The sequence below is a fragment of the Lampetra planeri genome, chromosome 37, assembly GCF_965212315.1.
Source record: "Lampetra planeri chromosome 37, kcLamPlan1.2.h2, whole genome shotgun sequence".
Lineage (NCBI taxonomy): Eukaryota > Metazoa > Chordata > Hyperoartia > Petromyzontiformes > Petromyzontidae > Lampetra > Lampetra planeri.
The window spans coordinates 8,284,237-8,304,958 of record NC_136143.1 but is presented as its reverse complement, the minus strand read 5'-3'; the positions used below and the strand labels follow the sequence as shown (position 1 = coordinate 8,304,958).

General features: G+C 51.3%; 1 protein-coding gene across 1 annotated transcript; it reads right to left on the bottom strand.

Moving 5' to 3' along the window:
• Window positions 1-817: 817 nt before the first annotated feature.
• LOC144730831 (ATP-dependent RNA helicase DDX54-like) lies at window positions 818-19,240 on the bottom strand. Its single transcript, XM_078611605.1, has 21 exons — window positions 18,799-19,240; window positions 17,362-17,482; window positions 16,046-16,116; window positions 14,881-15,069; window positions 14,476-14,525; window positions 13,691-13,732; window positions 12,619-12,714; window positions 11,193-11,314; window positions 10,883-10,944; window positions 9,739-9,870; window positions 8,864-9,074; window positions 8,419-8,574; window positions 6,874-7,113; window positions 6,618-6,691; window positions 5,435-5,638; window positions 4,566-4,714; window positions 4,047-4,157; window positions 3,121-3,228; window positions 2,101-2,210; window positions 1,078-1,342; window positions 818-839 (listed from the first exon to the last, which is right to left on the bottom strand). Exons 1-21 carry the CDS (start codon window positions 18,952-18,954, stop codon window positions 818-820), a joined length of 2,691 nt encoding a protein of 896 aa, XP_078467731.1. The 5' UTR covers window positions 18,955-19,240.
• Window positions 19,241-20,722: the final 1,482 nt, after the last annotated feature.

The following is a 20,722-nucleotide window of genomic DNA, read 5'->3' as shown; positions in this document are numbered from 1 at the left end:
TTCATTAGCACAGAAACACACACACGTCCTTCTCTTACTCATTTACAAACCACACCCCCCCCCCCCTTCCACTGTTGCTCAGTAGGAACATTCCCCTGCTCCAAGTCTTTGCCCTTCTGAAATCCTCTGACCTGCGTCAATTTCCTGGGCAGTCTACCCCAATTGACCCTCTTTCCCCCCCTGACGCCTATTTAAGGCGCTACCACCAGAGGTCGGCAACCAAAATAACTCGAGACATTTTTTTCCCGAATTCGTAAAAGAAAAAAAATCATTATTTCAGGATCCGCAATGCACGTGCTGAATACGAGAGAGACGGTGGTCCTCGATGTAGAAACAACGTCACGAAGCGACAGTCCTTAAAGAGCCGCAAGTTGTCGACCCCTGCTCTACGCTGTGCAAGCTGTAATTATTATTATTATTCTTGTGTACGTGCAGAGACTTTTGCAGTGTTGGGGCGGCGGTGGGTGGGCGGGGAAAAAGACGGTGCGCTGCCAAAGCCTGGAAAAACCCCTCTTTGTGCAAATTCCAAATCCTGGCTTTGTTAGAATTGCTCGGCAGCAATCGTAGACTGGTAGCGCGCCTCCCAAAAGACGCAGCTACCGAGGCCAAGATGCGCCACGGTGGCCGAGATGTTACCATCCTCACCTGGCATTGCATGTAAACGCTGTCGCACTATTTGCCCCACCTGTCCTGTGCAAGCCGTCTGCACGACACGGCTAACAAAAGTGTGGCGTAAGGGCTGCGGCGTGCCTCCGCGTGCTCCGATGGTGCGCTCTCCAGGGGTCAGGGGTCGGAGCATGTTTCCTCATCAATGCTTTTAGCTATGGCTGAAGTTGGTACTGTGAATAACAAGACGTGGTCCCGCTCAGTCATTCGGAGTTAAGATTTTTATAACTCCGCACCGATTCACGTGCCACCCTTTCATTCGCCGGGATTCATCGCTTTCCCCCCGGCCCTCCCCTCCGGCCCCCCCTCCGGCCCCCCCCCACGGCCCCCCCCCACGGCCCCCCCCACGGCCCCCCCCCACGGCCCCCCCCACGGCCCCCCCCCACGGCCCCCCCCACGGCCCCCCCCCACGGCCCCCCCCCTCTCCCGCCACCATGGCCTCCGAATCCACCCCCTTGGCCTCTCCGGCTGGCCTTCATTTTTTTCACGCCGCCGCTCTGCAGGAATTCCATCCTCTCCTTCTTGCGCCGCGCCTTCAGGATCTGGTCGGGGTTGCGCAGCTCCGAGCGCACGCGCTGATGCTTGTCGGCTCCGCCGCCGCCGCGGCGAGAGGCCCCCGGGTGGCCCCCTCTGCCGGGGGGCCCGCCTCGGCCGTCCCTCCTCTTGCCCCTGACGCCTGCGTCGAGAGAGAACGGGAAGGGGGGGGGCACACGTGTGGCAACGCGCGTTTGTACGGACGAGTCGAAACCCAGGTTTCCTCTCCCCACGCGGGCCGAGAGCGTTGGGAAATACTCATTTCCCTTGTACGTTTTCCGAGCTCGTGGTGGAAATTTCGGATTCCATTTTGACAGGGGGGCCAAGAACATTTTCAGGACAATCACTGGGGCAGTTCCAAATCGGGGGTCAGTGAGAGTCATGCAATACAAAAAAGCACTGCGTAAACATAAATGCCACCGTCTAGTGGTACATTCCGTACTACATTCCGTACGCTGTAAGGTCGAGACAACTAAGCTTGAAATATTTAACATTTCGTCACCATCATGATCCTCCCCATGCCATCTCCACCCCTCAGTCCTGCGATGCCACAAATCCACGTGTGGCTCCTGGACACGGGCTGACCTCATCGCTACATCTCTCGTCTAAGCTTTAAATATTAAAAATTCCATCACCATCATGATCCTCCCCATGCCATCTCTACCCCCTCAGTCCTGCGATGCCACAAATCCACGTGTGGCTCCTGCGCACTCGGGCTGACCTCATCGCTACATCTCTCCTCAGCGGTCACCTTCTCGGCTGGATGGACACAAAAGGGCCGCGCGCGCGAATACTTTCAGCAGAGGTGCGAAGACAAATTTCAAAGGGCGTGGGGAGGTGGGCATAAGGAAGAGGGTCAAGAGAATGAGGAAATCCGGATTCTACACGCCGGTGCCACACCTCGCCACGCGCCGCCGCGTCCTCTCCTCCCACCGCCGCTGCCGCCCTCCTCGTCCTCGCTCTCCGAGACGCGATCGTCGATCCGGTTCTTCTTGCGCCACTCGGCGTAGCTGCTCGCGAGGGTCAAGGCTCCCACAACACAGGCAACGTGGATCGAGCGTCGCTATTCCTGGGGGCAGGCGCTCCACCTGTGGCTACGCGTGCGGAGGACCGTTGGAAACGAACGCTTATATTTAAATTTTGTCTCAAGACTCGCGTTGTGGGGTGAAGTCACACACTCCGACACGCATCCGGTTATCGGAGAGTGAGTTCACGTAGGTGAACTTGGACTCACACTTGCATACTAAAATGTTCCACTCCTCAAGGGGTTTTTCAAATGAAATCTTTACATAAATATCGCCCGAAAGTTGATGCCACAGAACTGCAAAGAGAGAGGCAATTAAGTTAGGCCTCTTACTCAACATTAGATTGCACTTCCTCAATTTCCAAGTACAAGATCTCTCGATAAGGCAAATCTGCGTGACACGTCACGTTCTGTCACGAGTGGCAATGCGCGCAGAGTGATCCAAAAAAAGTCCCCGATATTTTTTCCTTTTTCGTATTTTTAAAAATTATATTCCGACCGTGCTACACGTGTAATCTCAGGAGACGTTTGGAACTCTTGCAAAGAGTGCAGCGCCCCATGTTAGAGAACAACCCACAGAAGTTGATATCTGAGAACTACTTCTCAGATTCCTGCAAGTGACCTTAGATTTTAACAAGACTAAGAGGAGGCGAATTTCTCACAACCTGCTCACGCAAAAATGTGTGGTGTAAGGCGGTCAAAGCAATAAGTAAAATCTGACCTGGAGCTTAGCCAAATTAAATAAAAAAAACATAACCTGATGCTTTATTTGTGCAGCCTTTGGGTGACTGAGCTGAAACCATCAACTCGCTGACCACAAGGTGGCCGGGACCGGGTTCTAACCCAGGATAGATCTCAGCGGTTGCCAGCACAGATGACATCGCAGGGAAGGATACAAGTTGGTCTTGTACGAGGCGGAGATGTACTGCCCGCTCTCCGTTTTAATTTTCTTTTTGCCATCCTTGTTGCCGGAGTCGCGCACGAAGCGCTTCCTCTTTCTGTCCCTGCGCGACACGCACACACACACACGCGGGCGAGAAAGAGAGAGTTTAAAAAGAGAATTGCTCACAATCAAACATCGGACGGAATCACCTTTCCGGGAAAGACACGTGTACCCGATGCATCGCTGGAGCACATTACGTTGACGCCAGCAGCCTTAGCGGTCATAACGGACACGACCATGTGCGCAAACCATAATTGATGATAATAATAATCTTCAAAACGTTCAGCCTTTGTCAATCTACTGTTGAATGAGGGCCTCCCCACACTGTGTGCGTTATCTGAGGCATAGTTCACCACGCTGGTCAGTGCCGGTTTGTGTAGGTGGAGAGCAAAGACGGGGGGGGCATGGCACGACAATTGATTTTGCTGCAATGCCCCCTGGTGGCCATCACGCAGCCCCAACAGAATCCCAAATTTGAGCGGTGCACGAGGCAGCCAAGTACAGAAGTCACTCAATCAGGTGAACAGGCCTGTGCTCAGATACACAGACAAGACAAAGATCCCCCGTATAGCCGGAACAGACTCTTGGGGCAAGTGCTGTTAGCAAGCACCTATGAAGGCCGGCACGGCACACGAGGGAGTAGGTGGCCAGCACCACGCCCAGCCGCCTTTGTCTCCCCAGTGGTGATGCTTACACATCGAGGCCGAGTCGACCTAGGGTAGGCCCCAGGACCGGTTCAGATAATCGTCTCTGGCGTTGACGGTGCGCGGGAATCGAACTCGGACCGCCGGGTTCGTAGCGCAGCGTAGCGCTAACCGTGATACTACCAGCTTGTGCTCAAATACACAAGCTGTGTCACACACGCACGCGCACACGGACCATCGCATGAGCTGCTTGTTCTTGTCCAGGTCCCGCGTGTCGTCGCCCATGAGATCCAGCACAGCCCCGGACGCCTGCTGTTCAAACACCGTGTTCCCATTCATGCTCAACCTGCACACTCTCGTCACACGCGCGCGTGCGCACAGCACTGGTTACGCATGTCCACACCGCAGCACGTGCCACCTCGCGTACACGCGGCACAGCACGCACCGCGTACAATCACCTACCTACCTCGCACGTACCACACCGAGGACACCGCCATCACACACCTACCATGCCCGTACCACAATGGTTACACTCAGTGGAGGGTACACGCAGCGTGCACCGCACACAACGGCACAAAGGCTAATTGGAGGGCGCGTCGGAGAGTAAACGCACAACATTCACAAATCGAGCACGACGTTTCGCTGGTGATCGCAACAGGTTTCATCGGGCGACGGTCGGCATAAATCCACAACCCTCTCGTGCATGCTGCGACGCATTCACTCCGTGTGCGTGTGTGTGTTCCGCACGCCGCACCCCCTCTCAGAGTTGGCGTCTTTGGACTGGTACGGGATGTAGAATTCTTCGTCCTTGGCAGTGTCCACTTTTTTGCGCTTCCCCTTGTCGGGATCGCCGTCCGATTGGGGACGTTTCCGCTTCCGTCCCACGACCTCGGAGAACACCTCCTGCGTGGCCACAGCGGGCGGGTGGGGGGGGGGGCATCGGGTTAAAACAAATAAGAATCGGTTCTCGACGGCATCCCACGCGCGCGATGGGAAAATCGACGAGTTCAAACCGCCACCCAGGGGTCAATGCAGCCCGCGCGGTCGTTTCCGGCGACGATAAAAACAACTTAAGCACACGTCGTGGCAAGTCAACTACGGCCGTGCTACAAAGTGACCCGGCCCCCCCCGTTCTAACCTACGGACATGCGTCAATGGCGTAGTAATAGTTGGTGATAGGGGTAGTGATAGGGGTAGTGATAGGGGTAGTGATAGGGGGTAGTGATAGGGGGTAGTGATAGGGGGTAGTGATAGGGGGTAGTGATAGGGGGTAGTGATAGGGGGTAGTGATAGGGGGTAGTGATAGGGGGTAGTGATAGGGGGTAGTGATAGGGGGTAGTGATAGGGGGTAGTGATAGGGGGTAGTGATAGGGGGTAGTGATAGGGGTAGTGATAGGGGTAGTGATAGGGGTAGTAATAGTTGGTGATAGGGGTAGTGATAGGAATAGTGATAGTGGTTGTGGTAGGCCTGTCCGTAGCTGGGTGGGGAGGAGGGGGGGGGGGTGTGGGCAGGGGAGTAGCAGCAGCAGCAGGATGGGCAAGGCGGAAGAGAACAGTCACAAGCAAGTACGGAGCCCCGCTGATACGCGGTTAAAACATAACACGCTGTTATTCATTCCGTACGTCAAGCGTCTCCTCCGTCTCCTCCTCGTTGGCGGCAGCGACGCGGCGCGGTGGTTCCGGGCCAGCCTCGTGCGCGGCCGTCGCCGCCGCCTTCTCCTGCAGGGCCTGGCGGTGGTTGCCGATGGCTCGGCCGTGCTTGGCCCGCTTGGCCCTCATGATTTCGCTCGCCACCGTCTTCTTCGTGGCGTTGATCTCGAATATGGTCTGCGGGGCGCCGAAAGCACCGCGGGGCGAAAGGCGAATGACCTCGAGAAATCGACGGTGGATGTGCGATTCTTTAACCAGATTTGGCGACTCGAAGCTGCGACAGGCTTTTAACCGTGATAGGCCTCCGTTGGCATTCTCTGTAAATATTTGCTCGAAGCACAAATCGAATTATCGTCACTTGTGATTTAGATTTTTGAATACGTCTGTTGTGGTATAAGCGGCCTCTCGTGGTGGTAGGGATCACAAACATAAAAAAAATTGACAAAGTATTCAAATATAAAAATGAACGTTTACACGATGCAATGCTTATATCTTAAGCTTAATAATCAATCTTGACTTAAAGCTTTCGTGACTGCAGGAATTCATATTCTTTGGGTCTTTCGGTAAAGTCACATAGATGGGTTCAAAGAAAATAACAAAAAACTACGCCCTTTGGCATCATCTGGTCCAACACCAATGGAGACTAGGCTCTAAGAAAATCTGTCTCGGGTGTGGACGAATCAACTTCAAGGACAGTGCATATCATTATCAGAGTTGTTTCTTTTTGTTTGCATTTTGACTGCTTGTGTTGTGGTTATTGCAAACATGACCCCTTGTATAAAGGTGTCAGTTTTTGTACCAGTTGAAAGGGTAAAAACCTATTACTAAACTACGACGTTTCGATCGCAACACAAGCGTTCGTCATCAGGAAGACGAACGCTTGAGTTGCGATCGAAACGTCGTGGTTTTTTGTTATTTTCTTTGAACCTATCTACGCGACTGTACCGAAAGACCCAAAGAATATTAATAATAAATTTCAATGGATTAAGCAATGCAACGCATTACACTTAATAATAACAAAGGATTTATTAATCGACGTTTGAAAAGGCAAACTCACTACCACCCCCTACGCCATGCGTCGCGTGACAAGTGCGTTAAATGTCTCCGTGCGAACTACGCGGATCCAGAACGCGCGCCAATCGCCGGCGAGACTCACAGCCTTGGACTTGTAGTTCTTGATTTCATCGACGATTTTCAGCCTCTCGTGCTCGTTCTGCTCCAGGACCTCGGCTGGGAAAACAAAGCGGCGGCGGCGGCGTTCCCGGTCGTTAGGAATGTCTCATTGTGAAAAAAATTAATGACAACTACGGAAACATCAAGGACGTTAAGCACACGGGAAACCCCGATGGCCGTGGGCGGTAGGAGAAATATTATGATGACGCGGAAGCGAATGAAACGCGTCGGGGCCTCACCGTAGAGCGGGTGGACGGGCATGGACGCCATCTTGAGGGCCCGGGCTCGTTTGATGGACTCGGAGGAGGGCGCCGGGCGCGTGCGGGCGTAGTGCTGGAACGCGTTCTCGGCAACGTGCAGCAGCGAGCTCAGCTCCAGCGAGGACTCGTGCTGCGCACGCAGCAGCGTGTCCTCGTCGTCCAGCACGCACTGCGGCACGCGGCCCAGCAGCCCGTCCGTGTCGGCCGCCGCCGCTCCTCCTGCGTTGACGTGCACGGGGGGAGGGTGGGGGGAGGGGCGTGGGGGGGCGCGGGGGGTTATGACGCGCGGTGGGACAGCGGTTGGCGATCGGCCGAGCGTCGGCCTGTGGCGTGTCCGTGAACCCCGGCGGGCCGGCCCGGTTAATGCTGCCCGCGTGAATGACCGCGGGGACGTGCGGGCGAATGATTCGAAGTGGATGTCGAAAGATCTCGTGAGAATATTCTAGAAAGAGTGGGCCATGCGTGGCGGGCCTTACGCTTCAAGTTTAACCACTTTTGTAAGCTACTCGCAAATATAAATGGGGAAACAACAAAGAAATGTCACCCCCCACTGGCAGACTTAGGCCCGTTTGCAGGCCGGCTCTGCGTACACCATGCGCTGCATAGGGATAGCTGCCACTGGGGGGTCCCCCCTTGGCTAGGCTGCAGCAGGGCACCGCAATGGTTGTATGCGTGCATCTTGAACTTCCTTTAACCAAACGTGCTAATCCGAGGTGCGGGAAATGGTTGGGATGAGATGTGATGCAAGGCACTTGGCGGAGTTGCTGAGGCATGTAAGCAAGCGCATTACACATGCAAATCACTACCCTTGCGACGCACACAGAAAGACACGCACCAATCAGAAACACGCGCACAGAATACACAGGTAATCCCCCGTGTAGCTTTTCGGAGCAAGGGCTCTGAGCAAACAACTTTGGAGACCGGCACAGTTCCCGAGGGAGGCAAGCACTTTGGCCAGCACCGTGCCCAGCCACCTTTGCATCTCCATTGCCGATGTTCATAAACAACAACAACAAATACTCATTCAAGGCCGAGTCCACTCATGGTAGAGGCAGGACCAGTTCAGATATCACTCGCCACCGACGCCCACCATTGCAAGGAATCGAACTCGGGTGTGATGGGTTCGTAACATTGTGCGTTACCGCTCCACCCCCCAACGTGTACACGCAGTACATATAACACACAAGCACTATAACTATAAACTATTAATAATTTACCAGGTAAGGCCCACTGAGCTATATAGTTATTTTTCAGAAGCGACCTGGCCATCACAAATGACAGCTCAACGAAGTGGCTCATCATGATCATCATCACGCGCAAATTTGCAGCAGCCGAATACTCTTTAAACGCGCGACTGTTGATTCTAAACGCGGAGGGGGAAAAAAAACGGAGAAGAATCCACGCGACGCACGCGCGCTTTTAACACACGCCGCCGCCGCCGCCGACGACGAGCGGCGCGGGGGGGGGGGGGTTGAGGTCCCGCGTCCTCGTGAACGCAGCGACGCACCACGGCAAGCCTCTTACCCGCTTCCTTGGCGGCGGCGGCGGCAGCGGCGGCCGCGGAGGCGGGGAAGCGCAGGGGTCGCCCGAGGAAGAGGTGGAGGTCGATGACGAAGGGAATCTCGTCGGGTGCCACCAGGGAGTACGCCGTGCCAGGGCGGCCGGCGCGCGCCACGCGGCCTGAATCGCAGGGCGCAAAGATCCTCGGTTTAACACCGCGGAGGCTTCCGCGACCAATATCATCCATGACAAAGGTTTTTTTTGGGTTAGGTCGCGTAAATGAGTGTGTCGTTAAACCTGCCACCCGACACAGCCAATCGGCGAGATTTGTCACGTAAACAGAACGTGCCAATTCGTTACTAGTGGAGCAAATCCACAACATTTACAATCTAAGTACAACATTTCGCCAGTAATTACAACTAGCGCCATCAATATTTGCAACACAAATCCCCGCCGCCCCACCACTCACCGACGCGATGGACGAAGAGTTTGGGCTTCCCCGGGAAGTTGTAGTTGATGACGTTGTCCAGCATGGGGATGTCGATACCGCGGGCGGCCACGTCCGTCACGATCAGCAGCATGGTCTTCTTGTGCACGAACTTGCCCACGTTGATCTTGCGCTCCGTCTGGTCGAGGGCGCTGTAGATGTACGCGCAGCTCATGCCCGCCTGGCTCACCAGCTGCGCACGCACGGGCGAGCACACACACGCACGCACGCACAAGTGGATACGGGCACAAACGCACGGAAGCCACACCATGTGACCAAATTAATGAAATTTTACCAGGTACACTCAGCCATAGTTCTTTTTTCAGAAGCGACCTGGCCACAAATGATAGCTCAACGAAGTGGCGGCTTATCATCATGTGGACATTCATAGCAGCCAAATACTCTTAACGTATGTTTCTAAATGTGGAGGGAAAAACCGGAGGCACAATAACAAAGATCCTCCATGTAGCCTTTAACAGACTGTTGGGGCAAGTGCTGTTCACGAGCACCTATCAATGCCGGCACAGCACACAAGGGGGATGGGCTGGCCAACACTACGATTGGCCACCTTTGTTTTGCCAAGTGGTGATGTTTCCACACCGCAGCAGACCTCGCCGAGAGCCTCCCCGGGGTCGACTCAGCCTCAAATGAGTACCTGGTGCGATGTGTAAACATCGCCACTCGTGGTGCTGGCCTTCCACTCGCTTGTGTGCCCTGCCGGCCTTCACAGGTGCCAGTTATCAGCACTTGTCAAAACAAATACGTACAGGCTACACGGGAGATCTTTATCTTAGCACCTGCGAGTACGCGTCTATGTTGATGATTACTGTCCGCGTGCGCGTCGACGATCGCGATACCTCTCGCAGGTACTCCACGTGGTGCTTGGTGGCGACGAACACGACCGTCTGCTCGTGCGGCTTGACCACCGTGCGCAGGAGGTGCAGCAGCACGCACGGCTTGTCGTCCGCGCGCGAGCACATGAACGCCAGCTGGTACACGCACGCACGCACACGTTATGCTCACACGACGATCCCCCGCGCGGCCTCGTACGACTATTGGGGAAGGTGCCGTGAGTCGAGCGCCTGTTACCCAGGAAAGCTTCACCGAGCCTCAAGACTCTTTTTCAGGTGGGTCCTGCCCAAGTTTTCACAGCAGTGGGGCCCGATGTTGCGATGCGTGTAATCCCAATAGAGTAATTTTCAGGGCGCCTTTCGGTATTGTGATGTTTGGCCAATACCAGTTACACTTTCCGAGGTTATTTTTGGCTATGGGAGGAAACCACACAACCCAAAGCAACCCAGGACTTTCTTACCGAGGCGCAAGTGTACCCACTGCACCAACCTGCCGACCTATTCAAGGTTGACGTGACGCATGAAGGAGTGGTGTGTGCCAGCGCCAGGCCTGGCCACGCATCGCGTGCTCATTAAAGGGCGAGCCGACGACAGAGAGACCACATGGATACGCTGCTGCGGCCGGGAATAGAACTCAGGTCGCCCCATGTGCAATGCCGTGAGACAAACGCCACCGTTGCCACACGTATCACAAAGACAAAGATCCCCCGTGTAGCCTTAACAGACTTTTCGGGCAAGTGCTGTTAGCGAGCACCTATGAAGCCCAGAACAGCACACGAGGGGGTGGGTGGCCAGCACCACGCCCGGCTGCCTTTGTCTCCATGGTATCAATATTTACACATAGCATCAGGTATTCGTTTGAGGCCGAGTCGACCTAGGGGAGGCCCAGGACCGGTTCAGATAATCGTCACCGGTGTTGGCCGTGAGCGGAAATCGAACTCGGATCGCCGAGTTCACAGCGCAGCGTAGCGCTAACCGCTACACCACCGCTCCCCAACATATCACCCACGGGTGCGCGCGCACACACACACAAAGACAGACATTCACCAAATGCCTGCGGCTGCCCAAGAGACACCTCGTGATACACAGCCGCAAGCTCAGGAGCGATCGAGTCGTGAAACACGCCCGCCCTCTCGTGGCACTGACCCACCTTGAGCTGGTCACTCAGCTTGGAGTCCACGTCCAGACGAATCAGCACTGGGTCACTCAAGCCTGGAGCCGGGGGACAACAGCAGCGGTTAGACCAGTCGTTGCAGCCACAGCTCGTCTTAAACTATCTCAAGCGAACAATCGTGGAACTAAAAGGGTGAAAGCACGAGACTGGCATCCAACGGAGATGAAAGCGGAGCGTCAAAAATAACGATGGTGGACGACGACGACGAATTTGGTTGAAACGGGCGTTACGTGGCGACCTCCCCCCCCCCCCCCCCCCCCCTTAGCCCTGCCACCGCGGCGCTCACCTGCACGGGCAAACTCCACGAGCTGCTTGGGCAGCGTGGCGGAGAAGAGCAGGGTCTGGCGCGAGTCGGGGAGCCGGCGGATGATCTCCGTCAGCTGCTCGGCGAAGCCCATCTCGAAAAGCCTGCAGGCGGGCGGGCATGGCACGCACGCGAGGGCGGTCAGGGGCACGCACGCGGCACGCACGCACGCTCGCTCGCACGCACGCACGCACGCTCGCACGCACGCACGCGTGACAGACGTCTGCATCATGCGAGACGTCTGTGCAACTCGGACGTCTTGCACGACACGGACGTCTCGCGCGTTATTACGCCACGGTGGCTAGGGGATGTTGACGACCTCGCCTGGTGTGCAGGAGGTCGCGATTTCGATCCCGACCCAGACGCCTGCTGTATGTTTGGAGTTTACGTCTCTCTCTCTCCCCGTGGACCCGCGGATTTTTCTCCGGGTCCTCCGATTTTTCCCTCCACATTTAGAATCAACATCACGCGTTTATAGATTATTTGGCCGCTATAAATTTCCATGCAATAAGCCATGTCCTTGAGCTATCATTTGCGATGGCCAGGTCGCTTTTGAAAAAGAGCTACATAGCAGCTCAGTGGGCCTTAACCTGGTAAAATAACCAAAAATATTTTGAGTTTATCGTTTACAACTCCAATGGTACGAGGGCACGTGCGCGCCACCATGAACGAGTTGCGCAGGAAAGCCCGCAAAAGCCTCGGCTGCAATCCACCCGTTCGCGGACGGGTTGCTTCCGCCCGGTGGGCGGAGGAGCTCTCGGCCGTTTCCGAGCCGAGCGATGGCAGAGATGAATACGTGGAGTGTGATTCCCGCCAGGCTTATGACGATGAATCCGACCAAGCAGGGAAACCAGGCCTTCGAACGCCGGCGTGCTCACGTGCGTCGCATGTGACAAATGCACCCGGAAAAACCGCCGCTTGACCCTGTCCCGTTTCGAGACAGCTGCAAGTTGGCAAGATGACTGTCCCGTTCGCCGCTGAATCTCAAGCAAGCGGTTCAGTGTTAATTTTATTTAGAGAGGCGTAGTGCCGTTGTTTTTAAAGACATTGTACTCACCGCAGAGAACTGTAGCGACACGACCGCACTCTGTGATAGCTGGCGACAAACTGTGCCACGCGCCCTTCCGCATGGCCTTGTTGGAGCCTCGCTAGCGATAAAGCCAATTCATTCGAGTTTTTCCTTCCGGTTACATTCCGAAGATGTCATCGGGACGCAATCGGAAGAACAGGCGACGTGCGTACACGTACGCACGCCATCGGAATGGGAAAGGGTTAATTGCCGAGCGGGACCGGGTTTGAAATCGCCGTCCGCCTGGCCTGGCGAGGTCACTTGGACCTCGGGAGCGTCCGGCAACGCGCCCCTGGCAGCCCCGCCCCTCCGCGGCGATCCAAGTTGCGCGTCTCTCACCTGTCGGCCTCGTCGAACACGACGTACTCCATCGCCTGCAGCTTCAGGTTCATCTCCACCACCACGTGCATGAGGCGACCGGGCGTCCCGATGATGCTGCACAGGTGCGGCGAGGAGACAAGGGAGGAAGGAAACTTTCTTCAATTTCAAACGATACCTTAGTAAAAAAAAATGTAACATCAACTGCTTGGATATTAGCTCTCTCTCCATTGCTCCACAAAATGCATTCATAGCCCAATCTAAACTTCCAGATTTGTTCATCTGCAGCAATACATTATGGCAAGATGTATCGTCTTGGGTTCAGCAATTTGTCACCAATGATTTACTGATTGGTATGTATGGTGAACTTCTTTCGCACCGTACGTAGCCCCCCGTGTTAATCTAAGTATTCCATTAATATGTATTCAGGAGAGTAGATAAGTACTGTAAACGATACATGCGTTGTTAAATCGTGTAAATGTGTTACTTTAGATTGGCATTGTGTGCAATTAGTCCCCCTATGACTGCCAGTACCATTCTACAACTGAGAAAATAAATCATACTGGTAGTAACCTCCTGGTTACACCAGCCCACAGGAGATTATTCTGTCCGTCCGTCGTGCATCCAAAAATGGGAGGGGTGGGGCTGGGTGGAGAGGGGCTGGGTGGGGAAGGAGGGGCTGGGTGGGGAGAGGAGGGTGGGGAGGGGCTGGGTGGGGAGGGGAGGGTGGGGAGGGGGGTGGGGCTGGGTGGGAGTGGTGGGGAGGGGCTGGTCACCCCGTGGTGCCCTTATAAAACTCAACGTTTAACCTACTCACGCCGGCTTGTGCCCGCCATCACAGTCGGGCATATTTGCGGAATACACCACGCCGCCGTTGACCCTGGCCATTGACCGAGCAACCCAACGTTCCTACCAGCTCCCTCCGCAGGAGGAATGTGTTGGCTTTACCTATTCACTACTTTGATAAACTCGTGACAACAGGCAACTAGGTGACTCCGAAGGCTTTGGAGCAGCTCGAATTAAATTATTTTGAACCAAATTGTGTACGGGACCGACGAATTGCCAACAACGCGTCAAGTAAAGCTTGGCTCACATGTCTGGGTTCTCATGCAGGGCAGCAAACTGGTCTTCCATCCTGAAAGACACACGTGCGTCATTGAAATGTAAACACAAATTCAGCAGTGAACGATGAGGAAAACTTTCAATAAAAAAAATGTGTGTTGACCACTGAAATAAAAAAAAAGTTCGAGTAACAAAAAAACTCATTTAAAAAACTCTCAGGAGGTCACTGCGTGACACTGCCATGATTTAATGGAGTATTGTCATTAAACAACAATAAAAGTGATATAATCCCGGGCCAGACATGCCGAGTTGAAAACGCATCCGCCACAGCAAGGCAGGTTGGCTATTTATTACGGGAAATGACGAACGTGAATCTGTAATCAATGACATCAAGGCAAAGTAAAACGTAATGAAAATGTGAAAGTGCCTCCCCTCTTCCAATGGGCATGGTATCATCTCCTTTCATGGCTCTGAGCCAGTGGAGGAAATTCCACATTCATAAGACAAGAGCCTGTTTTCACCACATAGTCCATGAACCCACACCAGATATTTCACTTGCCAGCACCACCTGAAGTGGCTTAACTTTATAGTTGTTATACATTCCTTACGTGGCTAATAACAGTGAATTAAGTGATAACCATTTGAAATACAAAATACATCGGTAAAACTAAGGGTACCCGAGTTGGTTCCAATGTCTGCTCTGGCCCACGAACTAACAGGAACGGGTGAGGGTCACGGCGGTAGATCCCGCTACGGGAGGCATTTGCCGGTGAGTGCGCCGAGTGTCGGGCATGCGTGCCCGTGCCAAATGCTGACCTGTCTCCTCCGAGGATGAGGGCGGTCTTCAGCCCGGTGTGCTTCCCGAGCTGTGGAAACGCAACAGTAATTTTAGCTGTGACGGTCCCACCTGATGACGGAGACTTGTGTTGCCTCCGAAACGTCGTGATTTATTATTTTATTTCCATTATTACTTTTATTAACTTTTAATTAATTTTTTTTACCTACGTGACTTTACCGAAAAAACCTAACAGTGTAAAAAGTGTCGCATGCTTACGGGTAACTATTCCACGTGATCCTGCCACAATTGTTTTTTATAATTATTATAAACACTGAGCACGTGAGCAATGGCGTTCGCGTGGCGCATTGGCGGAGGCCAGAGCGTGCATTAGCGCAACGGAACAAAGCGATGTTGACGTCGCGCGGTCCGGGGGTGACGCGCACCTCCTTGGTGAACTTGCTCGTCTGCAGGGCGAGCTCGCGCGTGGGCGAGAGCACGAGGGCACGAGCGCCGGCCTGGGCGCTGCGCGCGTGCAGCCGCTCGAACATGGGCACGAGGAACGCGGCCGTCTTTCCGCTGCCCGTGCGCGCCATGGCCACCACATCGCGGCCCTCCAAGATCACGGGGACACACTGCGCGGGGAGGAACGGCACCACCGCTGTTTACGCTTCGTGCAAAACAACAACAATCGTCACAGCAACCACCACATCGCGGCCCTCCAAGATCACGGGGATACACTGCGCGGGGAGAAATTGCACCACCGCTGTTTATGCAATAACAATCACGTTCACCACGAAGTGGCGACGACATCACCATGGCGCTTGTGCCAGGCGATATGCACTTAAAAATTTAAGGCCGCATGCACAGACATGATTGAGAGACCGTGGGGACACCTCCAGCTTTTTAAGCAATAATTTTACCGCCAGGCCACGTAATAAAATATGGGATTAGTCAGTGGAGTACTCGAGAAAAACAATCTAAGGAACACTGTTCTTTGTTAAAATTGCACTTGTAACTGAAAAATATATAATAGGCTAACATTTCAAGACCTTTTCAGAGCAGAATATGATTGTAAAATATCACTGCAATGTGACTATCCAATGGTACGTCAGACAATGTTTCTGTCTTTCCATAGCTACAAAGGACCTTTCCCTCTCATGCTGCAATTCTGCATAATTATATCCCCGTCACAAGACAGTGTTACTGATGTAGAAGAGGAGTTATTTTGACATGGGTTACGATAACATTCTTAAGCGGGATGAAACCCCGATGAGATACAGCAAGTGTTATTTCTCTGGTGCGTCATATGTAATACAGAACACATTGTGTATTTGCTACAGCGTACAAATTAATGTTCAACAAGTGTTGTGTTTTGTATGGGACACGTCAGTGCAATAAATATAAATAAATTATTAAGTCCCATATGAAAGGCTGTTAAAATATTTTTACATATTCATAAAGGGGACCTGACTGTAAACAATCATTCGACTGAACATCTGTGAAAGCAAGCTTTTTTAGCTCATCAGATTCCTCCAGCATAAAGATTCTGATTCTGATATGGAATTAACTGCACAGATATTCCAACTTCAACCTGGAGGTGCGACTCACTTTTCTTTGGATCGGTGTAGGGACTTTGTAGCCTTTTCCCATGACCCCTTTGAACACTGGGTAGCTGAGTCCTGCAAAAAGGGAGAAAATAAATTAGTAAAACGCAGCAATTACTTTAAAACACAAACGGTAAAACACGCCTTGCAAAATAATGATCAACAATAACAACATTCATCCCAAATTCCATCAACGAGTGTTTATTACATTGGGGGAAACCGATATAGTTGTATAGAATGCACGCATAGCTTTGCACAGTTAGATTTGAAAAATACACTGAGGATCTTCAATCTCCTGCTCCCCTCGCAGCTTATCTCGCACGTATGTACGTTGAACTTCTTTCGCACCGTACGTAGCCAACCGTGCTAATCGGAGGTGCACACTGCTATCACACTTATAGCACTAAATTTCGATTTAAAGCTTTCGTGACTGCAGGGATTCATCTTCTTGGTTCTTTCGGTAAAGTCACGTAGAATGGAAATAATAAAACAATAAAAATAAAACATAATAAAATAATTCTCACAAATTATTTTAGTATGCATCTTAAGCGTCTTTCTGACAGACCTGTTCTTCACCTGAGGACGGCTGCTTGCGTTGTGGCCGAAACGTCGTGAGAATTATTTTATTATGTTTTATTTTTATAGTTTTTATTGTTTTATTATTTCCAGTCTCCGTGACTTTACCCAAAGAACCAAGACTTATAGCACTGTTTAATAGAATTGCAAGAAACTCAACTCTGACGTACAGCAAAAATAAACCGTTCTCAAAATGTCACGGTAGTTATGGCATTTAAAATATATGAAAATACCCATGAATATATACTTCTCCACAAATCTGGCTGTCGCCTGATAAGCGATTTGCAATTACTGGCGACATGTACTCAGATTGTAAGTGTTGTGGCTTGGCTCTGCAACACAGCGGTGTGCTGTACTGGTAACGAATTGGCCACGTTCTGTTTATGTGACAAACCTTACTAGTTGGCTGGGTCGGGGTGGTGGCGGGTTTAACGACAACATTAATATATTTACGCGATCTAACCCAAAAAAACCTGTATTGTGGATCAAATTGGTCACAAAAACCTACTAAACGGTGGCTTCATATTCTTGGTTCTTTCGGTAAAGTCACGTAGAAGGGAAACAATAAAATAATGAAAATATAAAACAATAAAATTCTCACGACGTTTCGACTGTAATTGCTTGTTGCAGTCGAAACGTCGTGAGGATTTTATTGACTTTACCGAAAGAACCAAGAATATGAATCCCTGTAGTCACGAAAGCTTTAAATCAAATTAAAACGGTGGCCGTTTGTTATTCACTCACCCATGGACTGAAATCCTCCAGACTTCTTTTTCTTGCAGTTCTGCTGCTTGACAAGCTCGCGCGTGTTGAGCTCCGTATCGGAGGCATCTTCGCTGGGGAAACTCAAATGCTTCACGCTCTCCTAAAGAACAGAAATGCAAAACGCATTCAGCAGCAAGTTAAGCCTGTGCGTTGTGGTTTTTTTTGTATCAGACAACATTGCTCATTGACAAATTGCCATTTAGAGTGAGCATTCAGAAGCGTAATGCATCAGATGGAACCGTCAGTTGATCCGTAATTATTTTAAATTTTTGGGTTTTTCATGGAACAATAGCCCGGTACGAGAACGCGAGCGGTGAGGGTGGGGGGGGGAGTTGATTCGTAATTATTAATTAGAACATAGGAGCCGAGCAAGACGATCTTGTTACTTGAGTATTCGCCTGGTTTAACAAAATATAACAATAAAAACGATATTTTTTATTTAAAAAATGTGTATTCTACCGTTTCATCGCAGAACAAGCACAAGTGCTAATTCATAATCAACGTTTTTGGGTTTAGATCGCGTTATTTATTAATGTGTCGTAACCCTCCACCACCCGACACGGCCAATCAGTAAAAAAGTGTCACGTTGACAAAAGACAAATAGTTCACTGCTTTAGCCCACCGGTGTGTTGAATGCAATTACAGGCGAAACGTCGTACTCAAAAATTGTAAATGTTGTGGTTTCACGCTTCAACACACCGGTGGGCTAAAGCAGTGAACTATTTGTCTTTTGTCAACGTGACACTTTTTTACTGATTGGCCGTATCGGGTGGTGGAGGGTTACGCCACCTTAATAAATAACGCGATCTAAACCCAAAAAGTTGATTATGAATATTGGTCGTGAAAGCCTACGTGTTAAACTGATAAGTGCTAATTGGCTGCTACATGTGGTGCGCTCTAAGAGCTGCATTAAGCCGATGGCCACTGGCGTGCACCACGCGTGCGTGGAGAGTCTGAGAGCAGACCCAAGCTGATGGGTCATCTGGGACCGTAACAGACCTCACGAGGCGCCTGAAATGAACACAAGCCATGCACGAACCTTCGAAGGCTACAAGCTGAAAGCAGCACAACACGGAGAGGCATGGCGAGCGCGAAGATCAGCACAACCTGATGGAAACAAGCGTGAGGTCCCTGGTCGCACAAGGGAGCCGATAGGTCTCACGAGATGGACACAAGCACAATGGCTCTTGATACCGGTAGAGCATATACCGTCCGAGACCGTTCCAAGCACGAAGACTCACAAGTTGGGCGACGCTCTGAAATATCACCCCGACACCAAAACGTGACCAAAGAAAGCGTCCGTTACTAGTGGGGCCACGTTTTTGCTACTCCCAGCTCGCCTACACTCGGCCGCCAGTTCATGAGCACGACGAGGCCCAAGTGAGGCCCAGGGGAGGGAGGGGGGGTGGCCCTTACCTTGCTGGGTACGCTCTCGGCCGGTACCAGCTCCGCGTCGTAGGAGTTCGACTCCGCGGCCTCGTCCTCGCTGTCCGCGTCGCGCCTCTGCGTCCGCCGGGGACCGCCGCCCCGTCCGCCACGCCGCCCTCCACGCTGACGCCGCTCTCGATTCATCGCTCGCGGTCTCTCCACAAGCAACTTTGCCTGCGCGTGTAGTGCGGTGAAGCAACTCGTGCCTCGTGTGCGGGCGTATAATTACTTACGGATACACCGGCGCTCTTTGTATCTGCGTGCGTAGTGTGTGTGTGTATATGTGTGTGTTGTGTACGTGGACTTAATTGTACGCAACGATTACTCGGGCTCGTTGTGAAAAGAAAAAAGATGCACGGCCGTGGACTCGTTCAGACCGCACGTGCACGTCTGGGCGCGGACATCTTGATCCGGAAGTGGCGTCACCGCGAGCAACGCGCGGGTGACGTCATCGCCGGCGCACGTGGCGAGTCGGGCACTGCACGTGGCGACCGCGTGCGGTGCCCGACTTACGGCACCAGGGGGCAGTGTACGGGCGATTGACACCGCTCTGCTTTTCGATTTAAAGCTTTTGTGACTGCAAGGGATTCATCTTCTTGGTTCTTTCGGTAAAGTCACGTAGAAGGGAAATAATAAAATAATAAAAATAAAACATAATAAAGAATTGTATTTTCTTTTTTCGGTAAAGTCACGTAGAAGGGAAATAATAAAACAATAAACATAAAACATAATATTATTATAAAATAATAGAAAAAAAACCATAATAAAGAATTGTATTTTATTTTTTCGGTAAAGTCACGTAGAAGGGAAATAATAAAATAAGAAACATAAAACATAATAATATTGTTTTATTTTTTAAATAAGAAAAATAAAACATAATAATATAATGTTTTATTTTTATTATTTTATTATTTCCCTTCTACGTGACTTTAATAAAACAGAATAATATTATGTTTTTTTATTATTATTTTATTATTTCCCTTCTACGTGACTTTACCGAAAGAACCAAGAAGATGAACCGCTCTGCTTGTTGCGAGAGATTTCCCCCGTCGGGCCGGTGCTATCTTATAACCTTTTACCGCAGCCTTGCCACCCCTTTGGTTCTCTCAGTCGTTAACAACAAAAATTTCGAGTGTTAATGAAACGCACAGAGTTTGATGTAACTGGGATTTTTGCACACAACGTTGTAATACCGTGTTTTTTTCTGGAAGATTTGCTGGTTTATCCAGGAAGTTTCTGTTGCGCGTCGTCGCTTTAAGATGTTCTCTGTTCATAGTTTGTTTGTTGCGGTTGCACCCAACTCAAGAGCCGGATATACCGAATAAATTAAACTTGAAGTTGTAACTTACGTGGCCGTGCTTGATTTTTGTTTTCGATGATTTTACACCTAAAAAAAATGTGACCATGTCTCGCACTCCCGGAAAGGGCATCTCGCACCCCATGGGTCTATAGATCAAGGCTGACAATAATCACACTCAGAATCAGAATCTTTATACTGGAGGAATCCGATGAGCTATACAGCTAGAAAGTAGCAAAAACAAACAATCCTATAACATGACAGTAGTGCAGAGTATATGAAAGGTAGACACATTCCCATTGGCCCTTAAGCAATGGTAAATATTCAGCATTGTTTCCATTTCAGAGACCGGTCTATTCGCATAATAAACTTGATTTGGTTGTACATTTGTGCAAATTCCATAAATATGCTTGTACAGTGCTTGTGAAATGCGCGAATTCCTCTGAAATAGAAATGTTGAATGTTCACCATTTGCACAGAGCTTGCAAATGGAGTGTCATTAATGTGAGTCTTGATCTGCACACCAGTAAACTTGCATCGCCAATGACCGTGATCTTTAACAGTTATCGCAATAACGAAATTGTCATTCACGAGTGAGCGATTTGACAACGTGAG

Excerpts from the sequence above, each read along its gene's own strand:
- LOC144730831 (XM_078611605.1), bottom strand. The coding sequence starts at position 18,954 with ATGAATCGAGAGCGGCGTCAGCGTGGAGGGCGGCGTGGCGGACGGGGC. Across the intron at positions 17,483-18,798 it reads CCGAGAGCGTACCCAGCAAG|GAGAGCGTGAAGCATTTGAG; the intron begins GTAAGGGCCACC and ends TCTGTTCTTTAG. Across the intron at positions 3,229-4,046 it reads AACAAGCAGCTCATGCGATG|GGACAGAAAGAGGAAGCGCT; the intron begins GTCCGTGTGCGC and ends CGTGTCGCGCAG.